The 17,673-nt window shown below is 42.9% G+C and overlaps 1 protein-coding gene across 1 annotated transcript; it reads right to left on the bottom strand.

Moving 5' to 3' along the window:
- Positions 1 to 960: 960 nt before the first annotated feature.
- sox10 (SRY-box transcription factor 10) lies at positions 961 to 15,048 on the bottom strand. Its single transcript, XM_017480938.3, has 4 exons — positions 14,786 to 15,048; positions 3,701 to 4,351; positions 2,886 to 3,148; positions 961 to 2,787 (listed from the first exon to the last, which is right to left on the bottom strand). Exons 2-4 carry the CDS (start codon positions 4,120 to 4,122, stop codon positions 2,066 to 2,068), a joined length of 1,407 nt encoding a protein of 468 aa, XP_017336427.2. The 5' UTR covers positions 4,123 to 4,351; positions 14,786 to 15,048; the 3' UTR covers positions 961 to 2,065.
- Positions 15,049 to 17,673: the final 2,625 nt, after the last annotated feature.

The raw sequence follows: 17,673 nt of genomic DNA, 5'->3' as shown, positions 1-17,673 counted from the left end.
GATTAAGTGGTTTTAGACCTGGACCTGGTCATTGTACATGTGGATCTGGTAGTTTTGATTATGGAAGTAATAGTCACTTTGGATCCAGTAATTGTAAACATGCATCTGGTCAATGTAAATCTGGGTGTTACTGTTTGGGGTTTGGGTGTGGTCAATATGGATCTGGCGATTTTATATTTGGATATTGTTTTTTTTTTTCTGGATCTGTTGGGTTGATATCAAGTGGTATTAAATGTGGATGCGGTCACCATGAATGTGGATCTGGTGATCTGGAGTTGAGACCTGGCAGTTTGTGCATTGGTAGTAGTCAGCTGGTAGTTTTTGAGCTGAATCTTGTAAATTTTTCTTGGTCTGAATCTGTTTTCACTCTTTCACAGTTGATTAAAAATTGTTTTCACATTTTTACAGATTGATATTCTGTGAGTGATCAGCTTTGCATTTTCTAATTAATCTTAGTTAATTGTCTGATCTGGGAATGAAGTGGAGAAACAAGACCTAATAATTGTCCAGTACCATCTATCTCCTGGTTGTGGATCTCTGTAAAGCTGCAGTCTCCCTCCTCCCTCTTTGTCCCTCTATCCCTCGCTTCATTTCTCTCTCTCTCTCTCTCTCCCTCCCTCACTCACTCACTCACTCTCTCTCAGAGCTGAATGGTTCTCTTTGTTTAGTGTAAAGTATCACAGCTGATTAAATGAAGGGAATTAGAAATCAGGCTTAGCCTCACACACACACACACACACACACACACACACACAAAAGCTTGTTTGCAGGAATGTGTGTATAAAGTGCATGAGGCCGTGGTGGTGTAACACTGCGACGTCTCTAACACAGTCTGACTGCTGTATCGAAATTAAAAAACAGTATATCACTAAATTTTGAAGTGCATTTGTGTGTGTGTGTGTGTGTGTGTGTGTGTGTGTGTGTGTGCGCGCGCGCACGTGAGTTACATAAAGGCAGCAGTTTTATTTTTCATAGAAAAGAGGACTGAGTTTTATTTAGTATGTGTGTCGTTAGTTTCTACTGGAACACATTAACAAAAAACTCGTACACAAAACAACGTGTAACACAAAAAAGTCACTTAAAAGGAAAACAGAATAAAAACAATAATATAAATAAAACAAGCTCCACCTACTGTGTGTAGATTCTCTAACATTTTGTATATTTTTGTGTATATTTTATATATATATATGTGTGTGTGTGTGTAGTCCTACTGAATATAGACGAATGAACACTAACGTTAAAATTAGAAAAGAAATTTTAAAAAGAGAGTGAAAATATCAACAATATTTCCATGTAATAAATCATTAAATGTTCATGGTCAGAGTAGACCAAGGCACATCATGTGAGTGGGTGCTCCTCCCACCATGTACAAGCTCCACCCCTCATCAGTTCTCTAGCTGAATTTCTGTCATTTATGAAAGAAATGTTCATTTTAACATTATAAATTTGAAGAAAAAAAAACACCACCACACAAACATCTAAATGAGTTTCAGTGTGCTGTAGGCACTCGTGGTTGGCGTTTCACATCCTCTCTCGCTGTGTACGATAAAACAATGCAAAGTCGTTTAGGAAATGAAAACTGTTACAGTATTGTTATCATATAGACAGATCGATCCACCTCGCTATCGTTAAAATATGTACACAAACTCGTTTCATCACCAACATGCAGTTCAGTGGTGGTCATGAGGACAAAAGCAATCAACAGGCAAGGATTACAACAACAACTAAGAAAATGGCCTTGTTTTGGTTAATAAGAAAGAATTATTAATTAATAATAATAACAATAACAATAATAAAGATAAAGTTTGATGTTTAAATGTGCAGGTCCTTCAGAAACACTCACACTCAAATTCCATTCCACATGAGCAACGAAAAATGTTGTGTTTAATTGTGTGTGTGTGTGTTTTATTTTTGTTTTATTTGTGTTATATTTGTGTGTGATCAGCCACAACGACAGTTTGACATATTTATCATCATCATCATCATCAGTTAGTTTCTTTGTATGTTTCTTACATCATCGTCATCATCATCATGTCTCTTTCTCTTGTGTGTGTGTCTGTGTGTGTTACGGCCGGGTCAGGGTGGTATACACAGGCTGTTCCCAGTGGGTGGGGCTATTCCCAGGGGCGGGGTCAGTGATGGCAGTGTAAATGGGCCTCTGGGCAGAGCTCATGTAGGAAAAGGCGGAGTAAAGCCCTGACTGGCCTGAGTGTGTGTAATATGATCCGGATGCTTGGTGATCTCCATATTCAGCAAACGGTGCCGCCCTGGAGGCCAAAGAGGGGAAGGCAGAGCCATAATGAGGCAGGCTGAGAGGTGTGTAAGTGACATGAGCTGATGCTCCACCCCCTGATGTGGAAGCCCCACCCACTGAAGCGTCAGCATTACCCGAGAAATGCGTCTCGCTCTTGATCTGTGGTTTCCCACCTTCCGAGCTTAGCTGCTGTTTTGACAGCCAGTAGGAGTAAGGAGAAGGAGATGGGGCGGGGCAGGAGGCAGAGCCTGAGCCTGATGGGTGGTGCCCATTAGGAGGCAGGTACTGGTCAAACTCATTGACATCAAACGGCTCCATGTTGGCCATCACTTCATGGCTGATCTCGCCGATGTCCACGTTCACGAAATCCAGGTGCGGTTTCGAGGAAGAGGAAGAAGTCGAAGAGGCAGAGCTTCCATCTGCACCCACTCCCATCCCTCTGGCCCCACCCTCTCTCTTCCCCTCGCCTGATTTGCCACCCTGGAGCTCTGTTTTGGGCGTAGTGGGAGGAGTCGGGGGGCTGTGGTTGGAACCTGAACATGGAGAGAAGGAAAGATTTAGATCAGAGTCTCCAGTTACACGGTTTGTGTATAAACACTGTGTGTATGTGTATGTGAATGTAGTGTCTCACCTGCAGGGTGTGTGTGGTGTCCATCAGAGAGAGGAGACCCTGCCCCAGCACCATGCCCTGCCTCCAGGTGGAGGCTCTTGTAATGTGATTGGCTGTGAGTGACATCACCTTCAGAGTGGGCGTCGCTGTCCGTGCTGGATCCCGGCTTCCCGTTCTTCCGTCTCCTGGGCTGGTATTTATACTCCGGATAATCTTTCTTATGCTGCTTCCTCAGACGCTCCGCCTCCTCGATGAACGGCCGCTTATCATTCTCGTTCAGGAGCCTGAGACAGACAGACACACACACACACACACACACACACACATATGTTGCTATAGTTGCTCCATAGTTAGTGAACAGGGTGTATTTTTGCTCTGTGTTGTGGATCAGTAAAAGGATGTGTGTAAATGTGTAAAGTCTCCAGATAATCTATTCTAGAAGTTTTTGTCTGACAGGAAAATATTGTTCCTAAATAGTTATGATTTGTCTACATGCTTTTAAATGTACATCTCTGTGCTTCTTTAAGCAGAGGAGTTTAGTGTGAGGTGTAGGAAAGAAGATGAGTTCACTGCATATAGTTTTCTGTGTAACTGTTGTTCCTGCTGCATTTCCCCTCATTGTTGTGTAGAGGACATGTCCAATAGAGCAGCTAAGTCCCTTAACAGACATTAACCCTGGATAAAGCTCGACCTTTGACCCCACCATTGGCAAAACACTCAACAATTAACACATGCTGCTAAAGAGTTTAATTACACAGACAATATGACTGTGTGTTACTGTGGAGAAGTGAGACAGACAGACAGACAGACAGATAGACAGACAGACAGGTCCTCACCTCCACAGTTTGCCGAGTGTTTTGCTGAGCTCAGCGTTGTGTAGATGAGGGTACTGGTCTGCAAGTTTACGGCGTGCGGCCTGAGCCCACACCATGAAGGCGTTCATGGGCCTCTTAACGTGCGGTTTGCTCTTGCTGCCCGTGTTGACGCGCACTGGCATGGGCACTAGCGTCCAGTCATACCCATTCAGCACCTGACTGACCGCCTCACGGATGCCGATGGGGAAGCGCTCGTCATCATCGTCTGATTTTACTGAGACTCCAGCGTGAGACAGTCCTGCCCCTTCCTCCTCTGCCCCGCCTCCTGACACCAGCTGAGAGTCTCCTGCGTGACCCGCCCGCCCCGGAGACACGGAGCCGCCATCGTCCGACATTCCAGGACTCAACTCCACCTCCGACAGACTCTGTTCTTCAGCCGACATCTTCTACACTCTCCAGGTGATCTGACCTATTCACCACAATGATGAGTAAATCTCTCACTCTGACCTCTGACCTCTTCCTCTGGAGTAAAGTCTACTGCACAGTGAATAATTTATCTCTCTTTGTAGCCTAATGAACTTTAATTAGGATGATGCGTCCATCCAGGTTCCTGATGTGGTTCTCCTGGTGACGTATAAAGGTGAGTCCATTCAGCAGCCACCTCACACTGACCTACAAGGGAACACACACATATATATATATATATATACTATATTATATATATATATATATAATATATATACTTATTTATTTATTTAAGTAAAAATGTATTTCATTATGATACATTTTTTTAAAATAAAGGTGGCTGCATGGGTCCTTCAGAGCAATGCTGCAGATTTCTACATGTTACACGCTTTCGTTAATGTTCGTGGAGCACCACCAAAAATGGTTTGTTAAAGAATCATTCAAGAAAAGCAGGATTGTTTAATAAATAATAAACACTGTGTCATGCTGTCATAGAAAAATAATCAACTGCAGTGTTGGTAACTGTAACTACACTCCATCATAACCAACCTAGTGTTGATTATTTTCCATTAACAGCACGTTCCCAAGTGTTTTATTCCTCTTACACCATCAGTGATTACTTAATTCATTATGTCATACTTTTCTCTGTTTGTAGTTACATTTAATGTTGTACAACTTGTTACTTCCTGTTGTCACTTACATTATAGCAGCTATAAACAGTCAACGCACAACACAAGCTATAAACCCAGCTTGTCATGTTACTGAGAAACTGAAAAGAAGCGTAAACTTCTCTGTCCTGAAGATGTTACAGCTTCACCTCTGACTGTTACACAGCGCTGACACTGGAGACTCCTTCCTTAAATTTTACGTAAACATCTCCTTACAGATCAATGATTATGCACATTTAAAAAAAATTATTATCAGTGGAGCGTCCACGGTACACGCTCCTGTGAATGAGCCGTTACTATAGAAACCATAACGTATTAGAACAAGAGCATTAATATATTTCTGCGCTACTGTCAGAGCCGCTGTTATAGAAAACTAATCACCACATTCTGACCAATCAGAGTCCAGAACTCCACTAGGCTGTGGTGTAAACACAGTAACACCATGTTGGCGGAAAAAAATGGACTCCATGTGATTTTGATTCAGAGAGAGATGAAGACTGAGTAATGTTCATCATTCCTACATGGTGGCGTCGACCTGCCGCCTGAGTGAGGTGTGTGTGTGTGTGTGTGTGTGTGTGTGTGTGTGTGTGTGTGTGTGTGTGTGTGTGTGTGTGTTATTCCAGGCTACTGTGTAAGGTTTAGCAGTTATTTCAGGCTCCCAGGAGAGCACAAGCAGCACAGCACTCCACTTCATGATGGCTAGACTGGATAAACACACACACACACACACACACACACACACACACTTACCACACCCGTTCAGGAGTGCTCAATCGGACAGTGTTCAAGAATTTGACATACTGCTCAGTGTTTCCCCGGTACACTCACTTACGCATATACACTACACACACCCTAACACACACCCCTATTACACACACCCATAATGAAGGGTGTGTTCATAAACTGATGTGCAGATTCAGGTGTGTGTTAGAACAGCAAACACACGTAACTGCTGATAATGTTCACTATAACATTATACGCTAATTAATATTCATTACACGTACATTAGTATTCATTATACACGTATTAATATTCTAACGCATTTCATTATTAAATATTTTATATAACCTGTAAGAAGTAAACAGCCCTGGAGCATGGGGGGGGGGGGGGGGGGGGGGTTAATGAGATGAGTAAAGTTAGACCAGGGTTCCTGTCATTAATCAGTAAACACACACACACACACACACAGACAGGTGGAGCTGATCAGTAATTACAGCTGGAACAGTCCCTGTTCTCATCCAGTCACCATGTGTTCCTGAGCACAGAGCTCACATTACTGCTGTCTACTGTTCAACACAGTGAGAGAGAGACAGGGTGAGAGAGAGACGGGATGAGAGAGACGGGGTGAGAGAGAGACAGGGTAAGAGAGAGACGGGATGAGTGAGACAGGGTTAGCGAGACAGGGTAGGAGAGAGAGGCAGGGTGAGGGAGAGAGGGTAAGAGAGAGACGGGATGAGAGAGACAGGGTGGGAGAGAGAGACGGGATGAGAGAGACAGGGTTAGAGAGACAGGGTGGGAGAGAGAGACATGGTTAGAGAGAGACAGGGTGAGGGAGAGACACGGTTAGAGAGAGACAGGGTGAGGGAGAGACAGGGTGAGAGAGATACAGGGTTAGAGAGAGACAGGGTAAGAGAGACAGGGTAAGAGAGAGACGGGATGAGAGAGACAGGGTGAGAGAGAGACAGGGTGAGAGAAACAGGGTAAGAGAGTGACGGGATGAGAGAGACAAGGTTAGAGAGACAGGGTAGGCGGGAGAGACAGGGTTAGAGAGAGACAGCGTGAGAGAGAGAGAGATGGGATGAGAGAGACAGGGTGAGAGAGAGACAGAGAAATAGACAGATGGGGTAAGAAGCATGTGTCTGTTCTTTAATCACAGACAGTGGCTCAGATAACAGACACGTCATCCAACACACACAACTATTAATTAAACACATCAAAGCCTCTCTCTCTCTCTCTCTCTCTCTCTCTCTCTCTCTCTCTCTCTCTCTATCACACACACACAAACACACATATCTGATATCGGGATGAGAGTAAATTCATGATCAGTTAATGATAGATTGTCACTGCTGTAATGACTTCACATAACCTTTTACCTCTTTGTCCTCCAAGAAACCTACAGTGAAAAACTCTTTAGTAGACTAAACAGAACCTTCTCCCCTAAGAGCAGTCCCTCACATATACAGAACCTTCTCCCCTAAGAGCAGTCTCTCACAGGTACAGAACCTTCTCCCCTAAGAGCAGTCTCTCACAGGTACACAACCTTCTCCCCTAAGAGCAGTCCCTCACGGGTACAGAACCTTCTCCCCTAAGAGCAGTCCCTCACAGGTACACAACCTTCTCCCCTAAGAGCAGTCTCTCACAGGTACAGAACCTTCTCTCCTAAGAGCAGTCCCTCACAGGTACACAACCTTCTCCCCTAAGAGCAGTCCCTCACAGGTACACAACCTTCTCCCCTAAGAGCAGTCCCTCACGGGTACAGAACCTTCTCCCCTAAGAGCAGTCCCTCACAGATACAGAACTGTCTCCCCTAAGAGCAGTCCCTCACGGGTACAGAACCTTCTCCTCTGAGAGCAGTCCCTCACAGATACAGAACCTTCTCCCCTAAGAGCAGTCCCTCACAGGTACAGAACCTTCTCCCCTAAGAGCAGTCCCTCACAGGTACACAACCTTCTCCCCTAAGAGCAGTCCCTCACGGGTACAGAACCTTCTCCTCTAAGAGCAGTCCCTCACAGATACAGAACCTTCTCCCCTAAGAGCAGTCCCTCACAGGTACAGAACCTTCTCCCCTAAGAGCAGTCCCTCACAGGTACACAACCTTCTCCCCTAAGAGCAGTCTCTCACAGGTACAGAACCTTCTCCCCTAAGAGCAGTCCCTCACAGGTATACAACCGTCTCCCCTAAGAGCAGTCCCTCACAGATACAGAACCGTCTCCCCTAAGAGCAGTCTCTCACAGGTACAGAACCTTCTCCCCTAAGAGCAGTCCCTCACAGGTACAGAACCTTCTCCCCTAAGAGCAGTCCCTCACAGGTACACAACCTTCTCCCCTAAGAGCAGCCCCTCACGGGTACAGAACCTTCTCCTCTAAGAGCAGTCCCTCACAGATACAGAACCTTCTCCCCTAAGAGCAGTCCCTCACAGATACAGAACCATCTCCCCTAAGAGCAGTCCCTCACAGGTACAGAACCTTCTCCCCTAAGAGCAGTCTCTCACGGGTACAGAACCTTCTCCTCTAAGAGCAGTCCCTCACAGATACAGAACCTTCTCCCCTAAGAGCAGTCCCTCACAGGTACAGAACCTTCTCCCCTAAGAGCAGTCCCTCACAGGTACAGAACCTTCTCCCCTAAGAGCAGTCTCTCACAGGTACAGAACCTTCTCCCCTAAGAGCAGTCCCTCACAGGTATACAACCGTCTCCCCTAAGAGCAGTCCCTCACAGGTACACAACCTTCTCCCCTAAGAGCAGCCCCTCACGGGTACAGAACCTTCTCCTCTAAGAGCAGTCCCTCACAGATACAGAACCTTCTCCCCTAAGAGCAGTCCCTCACAGGTACAGAACCTTCTCCTCTGAGAGCAGTCCCTCACAGATACAGAACCTTCTCCCCTAAGAGCAGTCTCTCACAGGTACAGAACCTTCTCCCCTAAGAGCAGTCCCTCACATATACAGAACCTTCTCCCCTAAGAGCAGTCTCTCACAGGTACAGAACCTTCTCCCCTAAGAGCAGCCCCTCACAGGTACAGAACCTTCTCCCCTAAGAGCAGCCCCTCACATATACAGAACCTTCTCCCCTAAGAGCAGTCCCTCACAGGTACAGAACCTTCTCCCCTAAGAGCAGTCTCTCACAGGTACAGAACCTTCTCCCCTAAGAGCAGTCTCTCACAGGTACAGAACCTTCTCCCCTAAGAGCAGCCCCTCACATATACAGAACCTTCTCCCCTAAGAGCAGTCTCTCACAGGTACAGAACCTTCTCCCCTAAGAGCAGCCCCTCACAGGTACAGAACCTTCTCCCCTAAGAGCAGTCCCTCACAGATACAGAACCATCTCCCCTAAGAGCAGTCCCTCACAGATACAGAACCCTGATAATTTATGTTCATTAAGTAATATAATGAACCGATACTCTCTATATAAAGACTGATATGTGAACTGATATGAGGACGTGATGATGTTTATATATTTACATATTTATCTCCTCATACGTCCTCATGTGTTACTATCAGTTCCACATATCACTTTATTCACACATTAGTAGTTTCCATGGTTACGGTGTGCAACAACCTGGTACTCATAGTAAACAAATAATACACACTGTCATGTTTCTGCTCTGTAAATAGTATACCACTGAGGTTCTGCAGCTAGCGCACACTTCTACACACTGATACACACTTTTAAACACTAACACACACTTCTGCACAGTAAATTAACACTCCAACACACACTCTAACACACACTCTAACCAACACTCCAACACACACTCCAACACACTCCAACACACACTCCAACACACTCCAACACACACTCTAACACACACTCTTGCACACACTCTAACCAACACTCCAACACACTCTAACACACACTCTAACCAACACTCCAACACACACTATAACACACACTCCAACACACACTCTAACACACACTCTAACATACACTCTAACCAACACTCCAACACACACTCTAACACACACTCTAACACACACTCTAACCAACACTCCAACACACTCTAACACACACTCTAACCAACACTCCAACACACACTCTAACCAACACTCCAACACACTCTAACACACACTCTAACCAACACTCCAACACACACTCTAACACACACTCTAACATACACTCTAACCAACACTCCAACACACTCTTGCACACACTCTAACCAACACTCCAACACACACTCTAACACACACTCTAACACACACTCTAACCAACACTCCAACACACTCTAACACACACTCTAACCAACACTCCAACACACACTCTAACACACACTCTAACATACACTCTAACCAACACTCCAACACACACTCTAACACACACTCTAACACACACTCTAACCAACACTCCAACACACACTCTAACACACACTCTAACATACACTCTAACCAACACTCCAACACACACTCTAACACACACTCTAACACACACTCTAACCAACACTCCAACACACTCTAACACACACTCTAACCAACACTCCAACACACACTCTAACACACACTCCAACACACACTCTAACACACACTCTAACCAACACTCCAACACACTCTAACACACACTCTAACCAACACTCCAACACACACTCTAACACACACTCTAAAATACACTCTAACACACACTCTAACATACACTCTAACACACACTCTAACATACACCCTAACCAACACTCCAACACACTCTAACACACACTCTAACCAACACTCCAACACACACTCTAACACACACTCTAACCAACACTCTAACACACACTCTAACACACACTCTAACCAACACGCCAACACACACTCCAACACACTCTAACACACACTCTAACCAACACTCCAACACACTCTAACACACACTCTAACACACACTCCAACACACACTCTAACACACACTCCAACACACACTCTAGCCAACACTCCAACACACACTCTAACACACACTCCAACACACACTCTAACCAACACTCCAACACACTCCAACACACACTCTAACACACACTCCAACACACACTCTAACATACACTCTAACATACACTCTAACACACACTCTAACCAACACTCCAACACACTCTAACACACACTCTAACATACACTCTAACCAACACTCCAACACACACTCTAACACACTCCAACACACACTCTAACCAACACTCCAACACACTCTAACACACACTCTAACCAACACTCCAACACACACTCTAACACACACTCTAACATACACTCTAACCAACACTCCAACACACTCTTGCACACACTCTAACCAACACTCCAACACACACTCTAACACACACTCTAACACACACTCTAACCAACACTCCAACACACTCTAACACACACTCTAACCAACACTCCAACACACACTCTAACACACACTCTAACATACACTCTAACCAACACTCCAACACACACTCTAACACACACTCTAACACACACTCTAACCAACACTCCAACACACACTCTAACACACACTCTAACATACACTCTAACCAACACTCCAACACACACTCTAACACACACTCTAACACACACTCTAACCAACACTCCAACACACTCTAACACACACTCTAACCAACACTCCAACACACACTCTAACACACACTCCAACACACACTCTAACACACACTCTAACCAACACTCCAACACACTCTAACACACACTCTAACCAACACTCCAACACACACTCTAACACACACTCTAAAATACACTCTAACACACACTCTAACATACACTCTAACACACACTCTAACATACACCCTAACCAACACTCCAACACACTCTAACACACACTCTAACCAACACTCCAACACACACTCTAACACACACTCTAACCAACACTCTAACACACACTCTAACACACACTCTAACCAACACGCCAACACACACTCCAACACACTCTAACACACACTCTAACCAACACTCCAACACACTCTAACACACACTCTAACACACACTCCAACACACACTCTAACACACACTCCAACACACACTCTAGCCAACACTCCAACACACACTCTAACACACACTCCAACACACACTCTAACCAACACTCCAACACACTCCAACACACACTCTAACACACACTCCAACACACACTCTAACATACACTCTAACATACACTCTAACACACACTCTAACCAACACTCCAACACACTCTAACACACACTCTAACATACACTCTAACCAACACTCCAACACACACTCTAACACACTCCAACACACACTCTAACCAACACTCCAACACACACTCTAACACACACACTCTAACACACACTCCAACACACACTCCAACACACTCTAGCACACACTCTAACACACACTCTAACCAACACTCCAACACACACTCTAACCAACACTCCAACACACACTCTAACCAACACTCCAACACACACTCTAACCAACACTCCAACACACTCCAACACACACTCTAACCAACACTCCAACACACACTATAACACACTCCAACACACACTCTAACCAACACTCCAGCACACTCCAACACACACTCTAACCAACACTCCAACACACACTCTAACACACACTCTAACACACACTCCAACACACACTCTAACATACACTCTAACCAACACTCCAACACACACTCTAACCAACACTCCAACACACTCTAGCACACACTCTAACACACACTCTAACCAACACTCCAACACACACTCTAACCAACACTCCAACACACTCTAGCACACACTCTAACACACACTCTAACCAACACTCCAACACACACTCTAACCAACACTCCAACACACACTCTAACCAACACTCCAACACACACTCTAACCAACACTCCAACACACACTCTAACACACACTCCAACATACACTCTAACCAACACTCCAACACACTCTAACACACACTCTAACCAACACTCCAACACACTCCAACACACACTCTAACACACACTCTAGCACACACTCTAACACACACTCTAACCAACACTCCAACACACACTCTAACACACACTCCAACACACACTCTAACACACACTCTAACCAACACTCCAACACACACTCTAACATACACTCTAACCAACACTCCAACACACACTCTAACACACACTCTAACACACACTCTAACACACTCTAACCAACACTCCAACACACACTCTAACACACACTCTAACATACACTCTAACCAACACTCCAACACACTCCAACACACACTCTAACACACACTCTAACACACACTCCAACACACACTCTAACACACACTCTAACACACTCTAACACACACTCTAACCAACACTCTAACCAACACTCCAACACACTCCAACACACACTCTAACACACACTCTAACCAACACTCCAACACACACTCTAACCAACACTCCAACACACACTCTAACACACACTCTAACATACACTCTAACCAACACTCCAACACACTCCAATACACTCTTACTAATGCTCTAACACACACTCTAACACTCTAGCACTCACTCCAACATACACTCTAATTAACATGCTAATTAACACTCTAGCACTCTCTCAAACTGTAACACATGCATAGGCTTGCCACCCAGTGTGTATCACCACTTTATACCCTCAGACTGTGTGTATATACACACACACACACACACACACACACACACACACACACATATATATATATGTGTGTGTGTATTTATGATTGTGTATGTGTGTGTGTGTGTGTGTGTGTGTGTGTGTGTGTGTGTGTTTGAGTGTGCACTCCCACCCTCCCTCTCCCGAACAGAGCTGCTCTTGTGCCTTCATAAACTTACACTCAGGTCTTTTTCCCCTCAATGCACACATTTCAGCACAAAGCCGCCATTTTCCTGGAGTTTACAGCAGAAAGGGTCCGAGTGATGGATCACGTGACAACAATCATCCGAGTTTAACTATTAGGCTATATACTACTACTACTACTACTACTATTAATAATAATAATAGCAATAATAATAATAGTAATAATAATAATTATTATTATTATTATTATTGTTCTTGTTGTTGTTATTATTATAACAATAAGAAGAAGAAACATAATAACAAATAAACAATAAACACGGTGCTCATGCGACCATTTGTTTGTACACAAGATTTGTGTGTGTGTGTGTGTGTGCGTGTGTGTGTGTGTGCTCGAGCGCATGTTTTCCATCGCCCCTATTTGTCCCCGTTTATAGTCACGCTCCGCTTAGCAATAATTTGCCCCTAATTCCCTCATGCCATAACACACACACACACACACGCGCTCCCGCGCGCGCGCAAATACTCAGGAGTAATACTGCTGTAACTCAGAATCTTTAAAGCACCACGGTTTACACTCCGGTGTGCATGTACAGGTTATGAACAGGTTATAGGGCGACATTAAACGCGCACAGTAATGTCCTCGCGCCCCCGCGTGCCGTTTCACAGGACACACAGCAGATAAACAGGGTTTTTGGGATGAGATGAAGTTTGTCCCGTCCAGTGTGTCCCGTCACTATTGTGTGACGTCATTATGTGGAGTATATGGAGTTAGACTAACATTGGGAAATATAATTATTCTAAACTCTTCCTGTTCAGTGTAATCACAGTAATGATATAGTGTTGATTATAAACCCTCAGGTCCGCGGATGTCTGTGGAGAGGAGGTGAGGGAATCTCAGCTGGACTGGGAAACTTATCCCGATGATCAGCATACAGCAATCATGTTTAATTACACAGTTAATATCTGGCTATCTCTATCACATTAGTTCAACTCGCTTAAAACCACGTCGGTGTGATCAAAAAGCTGATCCCAGTCAAGGCGTTTAATAGCAATAATAAATAAATCAGCAAGTAAAAATAATAATAAACACTAAATGTCCGAGCGTGTCGCTTATCAGGTGTCTGATAACACAAAGCTCGACTCTCAGATGGAATAAATAAATAAACAAACAAACAAATAGATAAATGCCCGACTTTTAATTTATGTTTTTAAAGCTACAAGCGCACTGCTCTGTCTCATTATTTATTTATATTTCATTTTGTATCCGCATTTGATTTGTCCATAAAAGTTTGTTTGCTAGTTTGAGAGTTTGAGTGAAGTTTCTAATCTCTAATTAGAGGCATAATCATCATCATCATCATCTTCATCATCATGAACAACAATAATAATAATAATAATAATAATAATAATAATAATAGCAACTATAATAATAATAATAATATAACGATAAAATAATTATGAAAATAAATATTTTAATAAGACTAAAACTTTTTTTCTTAAAAATCACGCGATGTGTAAAACAAATAAAGTTCATACAAATAAAGAAATAAAGATTTTCTTACTTCGTGACGGCGCTGGACCGGAATCACGGCGTGCGCGCGCGTGCGTGTGCGTGTGTATGTGTGTGTGTGTGTGTGTGTGCGCTATCCTCCGCTCACGCACACACGTTCTCTCTTTCTCTCTTTCTCTATGTCTCTCTCTCTCACTCTCTCTCTCTCTCCCTCCCTCTTTCTTTCTCTCTCTCTCTGAGCGGCTCGCGCTCCTGCGGCTGTCCGGAATGAATGGCTGCTCTGTGTCGCGCGCTCAGCAACTTAAAGAGCCCCGTTGTGTGAAGAGAGAGAGAGAGAGAGAGAGAGAGAGAGAGAGAGAGAGAGATGATGTAAAAAAAAAAAAAAAAAAAAAAGTGAAGCGCGCACGCGCTTTTGTCTTGTTGCTCAGCTCGGCGCTGATTGGCTGCTGGTTCAACTCCACAGTAACCAATCACAATTCCTCATTCTGCTGAAAAACACCGAGTAAACGTCCTCAGTGTCGGGGTTTAAAACACACAAACATCCATCACCGCGCAGTTTTCATTTAAAATCCGATTGTGGGGAAAATCAACTAACGAATTGTACAAACTGTGACGTCATGTTCGCTGTAATCACTTTATTTAAAATAAACTTCCTTATAGCACATGAATAAGCACTAAATAACACAATCAGTATTAAATCTCGTGTTTTAAAACCTATACATAGATCCTTCGGTTTTATTTAGTCTAATATAAAATCTATAACTCTAATAAATCATTTAATCTTTCAATGATGTCTTTATTAAAGCTGTGATTTCTGTTAGTTTCTGACCGGATCGTTTTATATATGACCCTCTCCTTGTTCTTGGTGACTGCGGTGTAGTTCAATAATACAAGCGTTAATAAGAGCAGTAATAATACACTTCTGTCTTTATAAGAGCTTTATAACACCATTCATAATGATCATCACATGAACTTTATAAATCACTGCTTACAGTCTGAGCACTTTACTATCTCTGTTATTAAAATCCGGCTTCAGCTCACTCGCATGGAAATACCGTTTACATTTACCCCGGTGTCACAGAGATGAGCGTGTAGTATTAGCACATTTATAGAAGGGGTGTATTTATTTATAATCGCACTATCCGGTGTCACAGAGATGAGCGTGTAGTATTAGCACATTTACAGAAGGGGTGTATTTATTTATAATCACACTATCCGCTGTCACCCAGATGAGGATGTAGTATTAGCACATTTATAGAAGGGGTGTATTTATTTATAATCGCACTATCCGGTGTCACCCAGATGAGGACGGGTTCCTTCTGAGTCCGGTTCCTCTCGAGGTTTCTTCCTCATATCGTCTCAGGGAGTTTTTCCTCACCACGTCTCCTCTGTCTGCTCATTAGAGATAAATTCACACATTTAACATCTCTATCCTGGGTGTATATATTTCTGTACCGCTGCTCTGGGACGATGTCCACCGTTAAACACGCTGCACACATAACACTGAACTGAACATGTTATAAATGTAATAAATCATGTAGTAACTGACTGATGAATGATCTCAGGTGTAAACACTCACTAATGTAACTTTACACACTTTTATACACATTTTAATACACACTTTAATACACACTTTAATACACGCTTTAATACACGCTTTAATACACACTTTAATACACGCTTTAATACACACTTTAATACACATTTTAATACACGCTTTAATACACACTTTAATACACGCTTTAATACACACTTTAATACACATTTTAATACACGCTTTAATACACACTTTAATACACATTTTAATACACACTTTAATACACGCTTTAATACACGCTTTAATACACGCTTTAATACACACTTTAATACACACTTTAATACACGCTTTAATACACGCTTTAATACACACTTTCACTGTTAATGTGTCTTTACTGCAGTGTTTAACATCATTTAACACGTTCAACTGTAATATCGAGTTTTACTTCTTATTTTTATTAAATTATTCAGTTAATTAAAGACAATTATTACATTGTATCTGTAAAATATTTCATCTTTAATATTTCGTTACACGAGCTCGTTATCAGACTGATATTACAGCGTGTTTTATTTAACTACATGATCTTAAAACGAAAAGTGTTCTTTTTTCGCTGTGTGTGTGTGTATGTGTGTGTGTGTGATTAATTTCCGGTGATGTGTTAATGTGTAAATGGTAACAGTGGGTTTATTTTTCCCATGATGCACTGCAGCAGTACTTTGAAGTTTTGAGGACATTACTGAGCTCGCGCTTTCTCCATACCGGGAAGGGGGTTGTTTTCGGGGGGTTGAGACCCTGGAGGTCACACGGGGCAAAAATCCACCGGGTCTCGAGCCCAGCGGCTACAACGACACAGTAGCGCGCGCACCTGCTGCGTCCAATAAAACATTACCGTGTCCTTCATTATTATTATTATTATTATTATTATTATTATTATTGTTGTTGTTGTTGTTGTTGTTGTTGTTGTTGTTGTTGTTAGTAGTAGTATTAGTAGTATAGTAAGCTGGTGTTTTGAAAGTGTTATAGAATAGTTGTAGATTCGTATATCTGTTTTAACTAAAATAAAACATCAGGATTAACAGTGAGTAAATCCGGCCATGTGGATCTTTACTGTAAGAATTGGGATGAAAATGTCATGAAGAAAAACTTCGAGGCGAAACAAAATGAAGCAACACGGGCGCGTGTCAAACATCTATCTACACCGTAGATTTGTTTCGATTTTGTTTAGTTTTGTTTAGATTTGTTTAGTTCTTTTTGTTTATATTAATTAAGACCGGAACACTGTCTAGAGACACAGTGCTGAAGGATTCGTGTTTACTGAAGAATAACACAATAGTGTTAATAGTGTATTCAAATGAAAACATCTGGATCTACTGAAACTCTCACTTTTAACTGAACATTATCTC

Source organism: Ictalurus punctatus, chromosome 12, assembly GCF_001660625.3.
Source record: "Ictalurus punctatus breed USDA103 chromosome 12, Coco_2.0, whole genome shotgun sequence".
Lineage (NCBI taxonomy): Eukaryota > Metazoa > Chordata > Actinopteri > Siluriformes > Ictaluridae > Ictalurus > Ictalurus punctatus.
This window is presented reverse-complemented; position numbering and strand designations above follow the sequence as displayed.